Below are 14,435 nucleotides of genomic sequence, written 5' to 3'. Positions count from 1 at the left end.
AGTGAGTTTAATTATCACCTTAATCAGCCACAGAACCTGTGTAATCAATATGTGTTCGGTTTTAAAGGGATGAGGTGGCAACTCTAGCCTATAGGGCAAAAAAAAAAATGACAGGGGTTATAACCCTTCCCCACTCCAAAATGAAAATTAAAAGTTTTTCCTTTAGTTCTACTTTATTATAATGTAATAATTTAATTTATTATAAATAATTTAAATAAACATATCAATATAGACAACAAATGTGCATGAGTCTTTAAAATGCATAACAATGATTCACCAAAAACACTTTTATGTTCACAAAATAAAAGAGAGAAATGAAGATCACAGCTGGGATCTGTTTCATATTGCAGGTACTACACATCCCAGCAGGCCTTCTCATGTACACAACAAACAGGCCTATGCACATTAGAAGAGCCTGGCTGGCGTCGCCATGGAAACACCCAGCCAACCTAGACACGCCCCAGCAGGAAGAAGGTGGCGGTGACACTAGTCATGTGGTGAACTTTTGTCCCCGCTCGGCTCCCGCACTGGGTGTACAAAGATGGCGGCGCAGGACAGCGATAGCGAGGAGGATTTTGTCACCTATGGGAAGCCTCTGGAGCAGTATGAGGAAGGTAATGAGAAATTTAGAGATGTATATGGTATATGTTAGCGCCACCAGGGTGCTGCAAGGGGCTTTACTGGGGGGAAAGACAGTCGTTGGCTAATGCGGCTCTTGTCAGGTAACTTGAAAGCTTATGGCCTTGTCGGGACTACAGATCCCAGCATGCATTGCGAGCTCCCGGCTGATATACTATAAGCTGCTGCTCGCAGGGCATGCTGGGGCTTGTAGTTCTGAGCTGTGCAGGGAACTTCTATACAACTTATTATTGTCGCCTGTCATTGTCCCTGTACTGCACATTTCTCACATATAAACATTTTGCTTTTGCAGGAGAGAAGCCTAAGAAGCCGACACCGCTGCAGGAGCAGACGGTCAAGGATGAGAAGGGGCGGTTCAAGCGTTTCCATGGTGCCTTCACTGGCGGGTTTTCTGCCGGCTACTTTAATACTGTCGGTACTAAGGAAGGTAAATCAGAGCGGTGGGCGATACGCCTTCATTACCCGACATGTATATCTGCTGGTCCTGATAGGCGCTGCCATAGGGGAGCTTGAGAAAAGGTCATGTGATGCAGCATTTGGGCCCCCAATAATGTGGCGCTGCTGTCGGGAAGCAATCTCAAGCATTTTGAAGGGAGTGGGGGGAGGAGGAGGGGGGGGGTCTGGGCGGGCGGGCAGTGGAATTTGTGGGATACTGCATAGTGATTTCCCCCGTGACGTGGCGTCATCGTTGGGAATTGATTTCTGCCCTCTCGCCCAAGTGATCTCTGTCATCAAGATGATCTCCCCCTGAAGTATTGCGGTGCCCGCAGTCGAGAAGCGACCCCCTGAAGTGACGCGGTGCCCGCAGTCGGGAAGTGACCCCCCCAAGTGACATGGCGATGTTGACAGGAAGGAAGTTATACCGCCATCAGAAAGTGACTAGTGATTCGACACACTTCCCAAGACCCCCCCCCCCCTTTTCCAAATGAGGTGGCGCAGTCAAGAATTGACAGCCCCCCTCAAGCGATTTGCGATATGTCGCCACTACCAGGAAGCTGCCCCAACCTCTCAAGGCGTAGCTTGGCTCATGCTGTTGAGAAGAGACTCCTCCTCCCTTCCAAGTAATGTGGCTTCTGCCGTTGAGACGAAACCCCCCCCCCTAAGTGACGTGGCGCCATTGTCAAGGAGTGACTACCCCTTCTAGTGATATGCCGGCGTTGTCGGAAAGTTACCCCCTAAGCGATGATGTGGTGCCGAAATCGGTGAACGGCCCCCCGAAGTAGCACGGTGCTGCAGTCAGGAAGCGATCTCCGAAGTGAGGTGCACAACAACCCCCCCCCCCCCCCCCGAAGTGAGGTGGTGCGGCAGTCGGGCAGCGACACCTCCCCCCAAGTGATATGGTGATGCTGACAGGAAAGAAGTGGTACCGCCATCAAGAAGTGACACCTTCCCAAGACCCTCCCCCCCCAAGCAATGTGTCGCCACTACCAGGAAGCTACCCCAACCCCTCGAGGTGTGGCGTGGGTCATGCTGTTGAGAAGAGACTGCTCCCTTCCAAGTAATGTGGCCTCTGCAGTTGATACGCAACCCCCCCCCCCCCCCAAGTGACATGGCGCCATTGTCAAGGAGTGACTACCCCTTCTAATGATGTGCCAGCGTTGTTGGGAAGCTGCCCCCTAAGCGATGATGTGGTGACGCAGTTGGAAAGTGACCCCCCTCAAGTGATGTGTTACCATCGGAAAGCACCCCCCCCACCCAAGTGACATGGCGCCACCATCAGGAATGCAGCGAAACGGACAATGCGTTTTTGGGGCTCAAAGGTCTCCCCCATCATCCAGGGCTCAAATATCTTATGTAGTTAGGAGGACTCTGAAATGTTGCATCACCAAAATGAATTGTTTGAAGAATGATAAGGCCAGAGAACTGTCATTTTGCCCATTTTCAGTGCTCTGGGACTTGGCTCTCCCACATCTTTTCATGAGTGCCGCTCAGTCCTGGCAGAATAACTGCTAATAACTGGGGGGGGTGGTTCGGCTAACAAATTGTTATTAATTCATTGTCATTCTTGTGTTAGGATGGGCCCCTTCCACATTTGTGTCGTCTCGTCAGGGAAAATCTGAAAGCAAAGCCAGTCGGCCGGAGGATTTCATGGATGAGGAGGTAAAACAACCTGTTGAAAATATGCAAGGTCCACCTTTTAGTGTGTACAGATCACAATTGCCAGTTTTTTTTTTTTTTTTTACATAAGGGGTCATGGAAAGGCTAAAAATCATTTGGTTTGTTTTTGCTTTGAGTCCCAATGGGGAGATTTCCCTTCACTCTCTGTCCTGCAGATGCAACAGGAAGTGAGAGGAAATGTAAATAAAGAACAAAGCAAGGGAAATTTCCCCTATACTCTGTCATCGGAGTCCATGGTAGAAGATTTGCCCTTTCCTCTTTTTGTTTTGGTGAGAACTGTAAAACTTCGGCTGTCCTAACCCCTTTTGTCATGGAGACAATGGCCACCAAGACAAATACAGAGGGCAAAGCTATCAAGGGGACCCAGACACAGGGCTGAGGACTCTCCCAGCACTACTACGTGACAGTGTAGAATAAAGAGAGAAAAAAGTGCTGGAAATTTGCTCTTTTTTTGTTTTGCAGGATCTCGGTGAGTTTGGCATAGCACCAAACGAAATTATGACAACAGATGATTTTGCTTCGAAAACCAAAAACAAAATCCGGGAGAAGGCCAGAGAGCTAGCAGCGGTCACTGCACCTATACCAGGCGCCACCATCCTGGAGGACTTAATTGCGCCTGCCAAGTAATACATTTATTTATTTATTTTTTTTAAAACAAGATATTCATTCTCCATTGGGTTGATTGGAACTACACCCAAAACTGGTTTTTGACCAGCGGAGAAGGGTTACCCTCTGTCTGCTTTCCTTACTTGGTAACATTGGTTGATAAAGGGCTGGATATACACTATATTGTCAAAAGTATTGGGACACCTACCTTTTCCTGATTGGCTGAGACACAGCAGCGGTGCCGTTGGCTCCCACGGCTGTCAATCAAAGTCAGCTAGCCAATCAGGGTAGAGAAGGGGCGGCGCTGGGTCGGGACTTCGTGTCTGAATGGACACACAGATTTGTGACTCAGGTCGGGTGCCCCCATAGCAAGTTGCTTGCTGTGGGGGGCACTCGACAGGAGGGAGGGGCCAGGAACAGTGAAGAGGGATCCGAGAAGAGGAGGATCTGGGCTGCTCTGTGCAAAGCCACTACACAGAGGAGGTAAGTAGGACATGTTTTTGTTTGTTTTTTTTGTTTTAAAAAACAAGACTTTATAATCACTTAAAAGGTGAATACTCAGTGATAATTTTTATTTCAAGATGGCACAATCTCATCTTCCTCGGGAACTTATTTCGAAATGTTGAATTAAAGCTGACCACTGAAAGTTCCCCTTTCAAGCCGTGTAAGTGCCGGCTTATGTTTTGCAGTATATGTACTTCATGTTTTGCTATGCACCAGGGCCCATTTTTCTCTTGGATATGTGCAGTGCAGAGGAAGGCTCTGTCAGATTTTTAAAGCCATCTGCTTGACTAGTGTGGAAAATCCCCAAACTTCTGTCCAGGAGACAGTGGTCATCAGGATAGATAAGTAAGTGAAGCTTTCGTAATCGGAGACCAAGAAAACGTTTAACAACTTCCCACCCGGCCTATAGTCAAATGGCAGCCAGGTGGGAGCTCTCTCGTTCTGGATGAACGTCATATGACGTCCTCCCCAGAACACGCCTTGTGTGCACCCCACGGGCGCGATCTGTCACCTGCTGTGGCCACCATATCCAGCAGATGACAGATTAGTGTACCCGCCCGCTGCCGGTACCATGTGATCGCTGTGGACGATTGTACACAATGGATGGCTTTCATTAATGCCATTCATTGTGTACTATTGTGTTGATCCCTGTGATTGGTTACAGTGGTCACATGGTACAAACAGGGCTAATCACAATAGTAAACACTGAATGAATCGATTTTATTCAGGAAAAATGGTCGTTTCTAACAGGTCACTGTTGTACGCAATCCTAGTGTGCAAAAAATTCTGATCACCTCTTCGAGGTAGTACAGTGTTTTGATGGTAACCCTGTGTTGTCCTAGTCAGAGTGTTTTATATATAGACAGTAAGTAAAAACATGAAAAATATGACCGTAAGTAAAAACAAAGTAAAAACCTTTTTTTTTATTTCTTCATTTTCCAAAAAAATTGTGACAAAAAATTACAACTTCAAAAAGCTTGCCAAGCCTCTTACTAAATACGTTGGACTATCTGATTTCCAAAAAGGGGTCATTTGGGGGTATTTGTACTGTCCTGGGGTTTTTGTGCCTCAAGAAATGAGATGGGTCGTCAGTACATCAGGATTGATCAATTTTTAGATATATATATATACCATAGTTTGTAGACACTAACTTTCCTGCAGACTAAATAATATACACTGATTTGGGTTGTTTTCACCAAAGAAATGTAACAGTATACATTTTGGGCTAAATTTATGAAGAAAGATTATTTGCAAAATTTTATAACTAAATATCCGCCATCCCTCTGCCACGACTAGTGGGGTTCCACTGGAGGTGCGCATCAAGTGGGAACAACTTGACGAGGCATGCTCCGGCCATCTATCTGTATCTCACGCAGTCAACAATAAATTAATCCACCTTTTTATATGCTACATCAAACATACCTGACCCCGGTCAGACTGCATGCAATGCACCGTATACCTACCTTTTCGCGTAGATTTCGCGCAGATTTCGCGCAGGTTATGTGGCTCTGTCCAGTTATAGTGAGATACTGGCAACAGGTGACGGAGATATTGTCTGCGGTCTTATCAATTCTTGTTCCATGTACCCAACTGGTGTGTCTGCTGGGGGTCCTCGACAGGGAGCAATGGCCAAGACATATTAGGACCATGCTACTGGAGACATTATTTATGGCCTGTGAAGCTACTGTAGCACTTACGTGGATCCAGCCCACACCTCCATCCATACATATATGGCTTTGGTTAGTGAATCTGGTATTACCCTATGAAAAACTCATATTTGAACACAGGGGTTGCCCAACTAAGTATAATAAAGTGTGAGATGCTTGGTGTTCTTCTGCCCTCACTGTAACCAACACGTAACTATATCACTAAAAGATATGAGAAATAGCTATTGTACTTTAGTATTTCTATGGTGTTCTCTGTAACATGTGTATCGGGATCAATGTGCTGAGAAATGCAGTGTACTTGCAAAGACATAGTCCACTTTGTGCTCTCTCGGCTAAAAAAAACTCCTGGTTAGCAATCCCCACATCCCAGCTCATAGCTAGGATGTGAAAAGTTTTTTTGTCTTTTTTTTTTTTTAGTTCTGCAATGCTATAAGTGAGCATCCCAACAGTTTTCACAGCCTAGCAACAAGTCAGGACGTGGGGGTTATTAGCCAGGTTTCTGAGGGGACCCAAATGGCCTACAGGTAAAACAATAAAATTATCACTTTGCAAAGCAGCACAGATTTTTTAACTCTACTGGGACTCCTTGACTGCATAGGCTACTTTCTGGAAAAGGTTAACTTAGCCTTTAACAGAAAAAAAAATCTGTGTTTGGCCAGCTTTACTCCAGGGTCCTCTTTAATCTGTATCTTACGGCAGGAGAAATGGAATATAATTTTGTCTTCTTTCTTCAGGATCACTGTTGGTGTACAGCTGCTGCGTCAAATGGGATGGAAAGAAGGGCAAGGCGTGGGTCCGAGGACCAAGAGGAAAACGCGGAAGCAGGAAACTGGTGGGTGCCATTATGAAGCCTTTGTAAGCCTGATAAAGATCTGTAAACCTAAATGACTCCATGACTTCTAAAGGACTTTCTGAAGAAGTATGCATTAGATCGAGCGAATTTGTTTTGTGCAACCACGGGTTGCGGGAAAGAAAGCCACCTGATTCCCCCTTCAGCACAGTCAGTGTTAATTGGGGAATCCCTCTTGAGCGCTTGTGTTCTCAGGGTGGGGAAAGTCGTCCCTGCCAGAAGTGTATATGTGTGTTATATTATATTTTTATATAAACACACTATCTGGCAGTGGTCATCTTGGAGGTGTGTTTGGGGTCGTTATGTTGGAATACTGCCCTGCGGCCCAGTCTCCGAAGGGAGGGGATCATGCTCTGCTTCAGTATGTCACAGTACATGTTGGCATTCATGGTTCCCTTAATGAACTGTAGCTCCCCAGTGCCGGCAGCACTCATGCAGCCCCAGACCATGACACTCCCACCACCATGCTTGACTGTAGGCAAGACACACTTGTCTTTGTACTCCTCCCCTGGTTGCCGCCACATACGCTTGACACCATCTGAACCAAATAAGTTTATCTTGGTCTCATCAGATCACAGGACATGGTTCCAGTAATCCATGTCCTTAGTCTGCTTGTCTTCAGCAAACGGTTTGCAGGCTTTCTTGTGCATCATCTTTAGAAGAGGCTTCCTTCTGGGATGACAGCCATGCAGACCAATTTGATGAAGTGTGCAGCGTATGGTCTGAGCACTGACAGGCTGACCCCCCACCCCTTCAACTTCTGCAGCAATGCCGGCAGCACTGATACGTCTATTTCCCAAAGACAACCTCTGGATATGATGCTGAGCACGTGTACTCAACTTCTGTAGTCGACCATGGCGAGGCCTGTTCTGAGTGGAACCTGTCCTGTTTAACCGCTGTATGGTCTTGGCCACCGTGCTGCAGCTCAGTTTCAGGGTCTTTGCAATCTTATAATAGCCTAGGCCATCTTCATGTAAAGCAACAATTCTTTTTTCAGATCCTCAGAGAGTTCTTTGCCATGAGGTGCCATGTTGAACTTCCGGTGACCAGTATAAGAGAGTGAGAGCGATAACATCAAATTTTAACACATCTGCTCCCCATTCACATCAGAGACCTTGTAACACTAATGAGTCACGTGACACCAGGGAGGGAAAATGGCTAATTGGGCCCAATTTGGACATTTTCACTTAAGGGTGTACTCCACTTTTGTTGCCATTGGTTTAGACATTAATGGCTGTGTGTTGAGTTATTTTGAGGGGACAACAAATTTACACTGTTATACAAGCTGTACACTCACTACTTTACATTGTAGAAAAGTGTCATTTCTTCAGTGTTGTCACATGAAAAGATAGAATAAAATATTTACAAAAAATGTGAGGTGTGTACTCACTTTTGTGAGATAGAGTATGTATGCACAATGCCCCATAATGACAAACGTGAAAGAAGTCTGAAATCTTTTGCAAATTTATTAAAAATAAAAAAGGAAAAAATCACATGTACATAAGTATTCACAGCCTTTGCCAAAGTTGAGCTCCAGGTACATCCTGTTTCCACTGATCATCCTTGGGATGTTTCTACAACCTGATTGGAGTCCACCTGTGGTAAATTCAGTTGGTTGGACATGATTTGGAAAGGCACACACCTGTCTATATAAGGTCCCACAGTTATCAGTGCATGTCAGAGCACAAACCAAGCCATGAAGTTCAAGGAATTGTCTGTAGACCTCCGAGACAGGATTGTATGGAGGCACAAATCTGGGGAAGGGTACAGAAAAATTTCTGCAGAATTGAAGGTTCCAAAGAGTACAGTGGCCTCCATCATCCTTAAATGGAACAAGTTTGGAACCACCAGGATTCTTCCTAGAGCGGGCCGTACGGCCAAACAGAGAGATTGGGGGAGAAGGGCCTTCGTCACAGAGGTGACCAAGAACCTAAAGGTCCATCTGACAGAGCTCCAGCTCCGGGGGGGGGGGGGGGGGGGGGAGGAGAGGTGGCGCTAATAAACATTTGATAAAAGGAAACCTGTAACAAGTGCACATAAAGCCATGCCTGCACATCAAAGACCATACTCTGAAGTCTGCAAAGGAATGTTGGCTTTGTATGTGTTGTGACAGCCACAATGAAGATGCTGGGTGCTGAACTACTGACCTTTCGGCATAAGCCAGGTGTGTGGTTTCTGTTTTGCATTCAACCCAGTGGTTTAAACGCAAAAGCGAAAGAAAAAGACAGCTCTGGTTGGAGCCGCTGACGAGGGGACGCCCCCGACCCCCACCCCCACCCCCAGCCACAACACTTTGGTCAGTGCTCTTAGCCATTGGCTGAGAGCGCTGATCGGGAGCTGGTCTTTAGACCTTTTTCCAGTCATGACCCTTCCACAGAGCTAGCCAAAAGGGTGCTGTACACACGGGCCGAACGTCGGCCAGTTTCTATAGAACTGGCCGATGTCGCCCTACATTTGGCCCGTGTGTACTATGCATTATGATCGTGGTCATTTGGCAGTGATCACCTAACAAGGCAGTGTCACATAAGCACACCTCTCTATCCTACTTTCATTGGAGCAGTGGATGCAGAAGAACACTTGATGCTTGTTCAACGTGCATGGTGCTCTCTCCAGCATAACACAAACCTCGCCTTTTTGAATATTCTTTTGAATCTGGTAGATCTGGTCGCGGGGCTCTGTGGTTCTCTGCCGGCACCATCGTGGGGCTCTGTGGTTCTCTGCCGGGCGCCATCGCGGGGCTCTGTGGTTCTCTGCCAGGCGCCATTGCGGGGCTCTGTGTTCCTTAGCCAGGCTCTATGTTAGCGCTATTCCACATTTCGGATTGCAATATATAGAATGAAGCTCCTTTTGACAGTTTTACTACCCCGTTACAGGCTCATAAAGTTTAACAGTAGTTTACATTTTTTTTTTTTTTTTTGGTGTACCTGTGATGTGTTCTGTTTCTGCATTTTGTGGGGGTTGATCCGTCCCTGTTTGTAGTTATACAGGAATCCCAACACTGATTCATTCTTTAAATACTCTGCTGTCATCTGTAACTGCAGCACTGAGACTGGTCAAACACGACACCTCCAAAGCAAACAGCCCTTCACAGGGAACGTTCCTATTTTTATTTGAATATTCTCTCCAGATATGTCCGATACTAACGGACACAGATTGAAACGGAATGCATTTATTCATATTATTTTTTTTTTTTGTCCCTGACTCAACCTTAGCCACCCTCCCCCCTGCCAAAAATGCACATTTAGCTAGATAGGATGGCTACATTTCCACTGTTTGATTACTTCCAACACTGCAAGTCTTCACTGTCCTGGCTGTGTCTGTGCATTACAGTCCCATAAACTTCTATGAGGCCGTGTCCTGAGGCTGGAGACGGTCTCGTAGAAGTCTATTGGAAAATAATATGCATGCACGGTTGGGATTGTTCTTGCAGTCCTGCAAGAACAACTGTGAAACTGTTGCTGTCAGAGGTGTGTATGTTGTATATGTAGAGGGGGGGAAAGTGTGTTGGGTTGGGTCAGGAAAATTGGGGGGCAAAAAGGATAAATTACCTTTTTGTTTTTAAAGTGCACTGTGCTTTAAAAGGCAAAATTCCCTTTCATCAGAAAGTGTTAGTATCTGACTGCCGTATGTAATTCATTATATTCATTTTAAAAAGCTCTGGACAAATGGCGGGGTCCTTTTTGTCTTTTAGCTTTTGTTTTTTTTTAAAAATGGTCTGTGTTCTTCTATAGCCCTTCCCAGACGCCTGTGTGTCGTGGGTGGGTAAATGCAGATTAGAGAATTCTGTGGAAGCTTCAGGCTCTTCTCCACTTCCTAGACCATAAAGGAGTCAATCTGACACGGGCAGTAGCTTCCGTTTCTGTGCTGCATAGAGTACATTTTGTATTTCCTTTTTTTTTATTGCAGAATCTGGCAAGAAGGTTTATGGCTGTGCGCTGCCCCCTATAGGTTCTGAAGGATCGGAGGTAACATTACCGATTTATAAACGCAATATTATTCATATGTGTGTGATATATTTTATTATTTATTTGTTTTATTTCAGGTACTTATATAACGCCATCAATTTACGCAGCGCTTTTACATATACATTGTACATTCACATCAGTCCCTACCCTCAAGGAGCTTACAATCTAGTAGATATATGTGTGTGTACATATATGAATGTGTGTGTGTGTGTGTGTATGTGTATATATGTGTGTGTGTGTGTGTGTGTGTGTGTGTATGTGTGTGTGTGTGTGTATATATATATATATATATATATATATATATATATATATATATATATATATATATATATATATATATATATATATATATATATAATATATACACACACACTATACAGCAGTGGTTCAGGGTATAGAGGCCTCAACTGTGGCCCCTGACCTAATTTAACATATAACTAATTTATATATTCCTTCGATTAGGATGTTAACCAATGTGAATTATCCAAACCACCGGCTGCTGCTCTGTTAAAGCGGAGCACACAAAAATGGAACTTCCGCTTTTCGGAACCCTCCCCCCCTCCGGTGTCACATTTGGCACCTTTCAGGGGGGAGGGGGGTGCAGATACCTGTCTAAGACAGGTATTTGCACCCACTTCCAGCATAGACTCCCATGGGAGTCTATGCCTCTTCCTGTCCCTCCGCGCTGTCTCCTGGGAAACACACAGGTCCCAGGAGATAGCGGGGACCAGTTACGACGTGCAGCGCGACTCGCGCATGCGCAGTAGTTAACCGGGAAGTGAAGCCGCAACGCTTCACTTCCTGATTCCCTCACCTAGGATGGCGGCGGCAGCTGCCGAGAGTCGAGCGATTCATCGGCGTCGGCTGCCGACATCGCTGGACCCTGGGACAGGTAAGTGGGCATGTATTAAAAGTCAGCAGCTGCAGTATTTGTAGCTGCTGGCTTTTAAAATTTTTTTTTTTTTTTTTTTTTTGGGGTGGACTCCCTCTTTAAGGTACTGTACCTTTCAATTAGATACATAGGTGTTTTGAGCACTCCCTGGTTACATAAAAACCAATCCCCACTTGTGTAATTGTGATAAATACATTTGCAATAAACAATTGAAAAACAGATTATGTGAAATAAATAAACATGTCCTTCATAAATGAGTCCATATCATTATTATATATAATCGTTGCTTCCCTTCAGTGTTTCCACTCACTCAGGGAAAGAAACATCACCGCTTCAGGCAGGTCAGTTAGGAATGAACCTCTCCTCTAGACTGGAAGACACAGGTGCTGGCAATGCATATAGCAATAAATCTGAAAAAATTCCTGGACAGCCGCAGTCAAGAAAATTTGAGTAGAAAAATCAAAAATACATGCCACAGCAGAACGGACAGAAGAGCTGATGCGTTTCACACTACAAACTGTGCTTAATCCTAGCTTATTTTTGAATTATTTTTTTTTTACTCAATAAAGGCAATAAATTTTCTTGAGTGCGACTGTCCAGGACTTTTCTCAAATTTATTTCCACTCACTCACCCACCGACTGGTGTGGTCTCATATATTGTAAGAGTCACAAGCGCTTTATATTGTCCTTGATATGCTGGAACTTGCAGTCCTCCTTGCTGGCTATGTTCCCCATTGGTGTGCCATAGGGCAGTATTTTTATTCATAGGATGGCAAAAAAGATCCAAATAGCGTAATTCCGTTTTATTAAAATAATTGGCAAAGTTAAAAGCAGTTGCACTCACTTGGGCATGAAGAAATGCAAGCAAAATGCTGAATCGAAAGTTTGCAGCAGCGTGCGTCTCACTGGCTGGAAATTATGTCACCACCTGCGGTCACCTGACATGTTCCATGTGTGGTGATGTTATTTCTGGCCGCTGAGACTCACGTTGATGCAGACTTCCAGTTTGGCATTTTGCTTGCATTTCTTCATGCACAAGTGAGTGTAACTGCTTTCAACTTTGCCAATTTTAATAGACGGAATCACGCTATTTTAAACTTTTTTGCCATCCTTTTTATATCACCTTCGAGTAAAAATACTGCGTTGTGGCACACCAATGGGGAACATAACCAGCAAGGAGGACTGCAAGTTCCAGCATATCTAGGACAATATAAAGCGCTTGTGACTTTTTTTATAATATAGGAGTCCACACCAGTTGGTGAGTGGGGACACTAAAGGGGAGCACGAATTTGCACTTAGAGACAGCACTTGACACTTCAAAAATTGCACAATTGATCATCACGTTCTGCATTTATAAAGATACAAAGATATGGACTAATTTATGAATGACACATGTTTATTTATGTATTTATTCGTTCTTTATTTCACATAATTTTACATAATCTGTTATTGTTTTTAAAATTTACATTTTATTAAATTTATTTATTGCAAAATTGGTTTAATTGCTTACTGCAAATGTATTTATCACGAGTACACAAGTGGGGATTTGTTTTTATGTAACCACGTAGCGCACAAAACACCTAAGTAATGCTTGGGGACTGTAGGCACATAACAAGAGCTTGTTTATGCTTGTATTGCCCTCTGAAAAACGATCCACGCTGGGGAATTTCACATGCAGTGAGGAGGCATTCTGTCCCCTCCTCACCACCTGTTTTAACCCCTAAAAACCTGCATGCATTGCACACCATTGCTGCGCAGGTCGTGTTGAATAAATTGCACTCAGGCAACACTGCGTGTTAAACACGACAATGAGGATGAATTAAAGGCAGAAAGTGTGGTGTTTTTTTTTTTTTTTTTCCTTAATTTATTCTCTCTATTAAAGTTTAAAAAAAAAAAAACAAAAACCTTCTGCATGATACTCCCTCGCCAGCCCCCCTTATATTTATCAGAGCCTGATCTCGATCCAGCGATGTGCCTGAGATCAGAGGCTCTCTCGACTTTATCCCTCCTCATTGGCTCAGACACAGCAGTGGGCGGTATTGGCTTTGGCTGCTGTCAATCACAGCCAGTGGGTGGGGGACAGAGCTTGGGAGTGCCCCCATCAAAAGCGGCTTTCTGTGGGGGCACTCGGAGAAGAAGCCAGAAGCTGTGGTGGGGGACCTGAGAAGAGGAAGATTGGGGCTGTTCTGTGCAAAACCATTCCACAGAGCAGGAAAGTATGACGTGTTTGTTATTTTAGTTTTTAAAAAAAATCAAATCCTTTAAAGGATAAGTCCACCTTAACACTAAAATCTCTACAGCTACAAACATCCATGATCTAACACTAACCTATCTAGCCCTGTAAAGAAGAAATCCGTATACATACCTTTTTTAAGCCGATCCCTCTCTGAGCTGTCAGCTGCGGCTTCGCTGTGTAGGCGGGTGCAGAAGATGCAGCCGACAGTGGAAGCCCCATAGAAACTCTATGGGTGACTTCATTCCCCATTCATTTCACAGCCGTTGTTGGCTGTGTCCTCTGCAGAGCTTCCGCCGCTGGAGACTGGATCGGATTGGCTTCAAAAAAGGTATGTATACTGACTTATGCTTTACAGGGTTAGATAGGTTAGTGTTAGATCATGGATGTCTGTAGATGTAGAGATTTTATTGTTAGGGTGGACTTTATCCTTTAATATCACTTTAAAACAAAATAAAACTGGGAAACTGTTTTTTATTTTTTTATTTTATTTTTTTCCCCCGGATGTTTTCCAGGCACTGTTGGCCATTATGTACCAGTATGTGCAGCACATTATGACAGACTTACCTGTCAAACAATCCCCTCCTAGCAATGTGTCAGGGGCACTTCCATCTTCTCCCAGTCTTTCTTCTGGGTTCAGCCACTTGATCGGTCAGGCCACGACTATGTCACTCCCATGCATGTGCACAGGAGTCATATCATCATGGCACAAAGCAGTGCCGAAAATGTATGCTGCTCAGTGTGCAATAATGATGGACGAAACTAAGATGGTCTGCTCTGTCATAAAAATCCTCCCTGTCAGTGTTTGCGTTTTTTGATAGGCAATAAAAACGCATCTCGTGCATGTGTTTTTACTGCCCCTCAATTGCAAGTGTAAATGAAGCTTAAAGAAAAAAAGCGGTCAGAAAATGGGGACATGCTGCAGAGGACAATGAGAGACTGAACATGTTACATAAGGTAG

At 44.6% G+C, this 14,435-nt stretch overlaps 1 protein-coding gene across 2 annotated transcripts in view; it reads left to right on the top strand.

Annotated features, from left to right (window-relative positions):
- The first annotated feature begins 469 nt into the window (after positions 1 to 469).
- Positions 470 to 14,435, top strand: part of GPATCH1 (G-patch domain containing 1) — a 57,498-nt gene continuing 43,532 nt past the window's right edge. For both annotated transcript variants that reach the window (XM_073605783.1, XM_073605782.1), the window contains exons 1-6: positions 470 to 614; positions 932 to 1,066; positions 2,654 to 2,739; positions 3,220 to 3,380; positions 6,269 to 6,366; positions 10,291 to 10,349. In XM_073605783.1, the coding sequence (XP_073461884.1) occupies positions 542 to 614; positions 932 to 1,066; positions 2,654 to 2,739; positions 3,220 to 3,380; positions 6,269 to 6,366; positions 10,291 to 10,349 (612 nt within the window). In that variant the 5' untranslated portion in view covers positions 470 to 541. The remainder of the gene's footprint in view (positions 615 to 931; positions 1,067 to 2,653; positions 2,740 to 3,219; positions 3,381 to 6,268; positions 6,367 to 10,290; positions 10,350 to 14,435) is intronic.

Source organism: Aquarana catesbeiana, linkage group LG11 (genome assembly GCF_042186555.1).
Source record: "Aquarana catesbeiana isolate 2022-GZ linkage group LG11, ASM4218655v1, whole genome shotgun sequence".
In the NCBI taxonomy this organism is placed as follows: Eukaryota; Metazoa; Chordata; class Amphibia; order Anura; family Ranidae; genus Aquarana; species Aquarana catesbeiana.
This window is presented reverse-complemented; position numbering and strand designations above follow the sequence as displayed.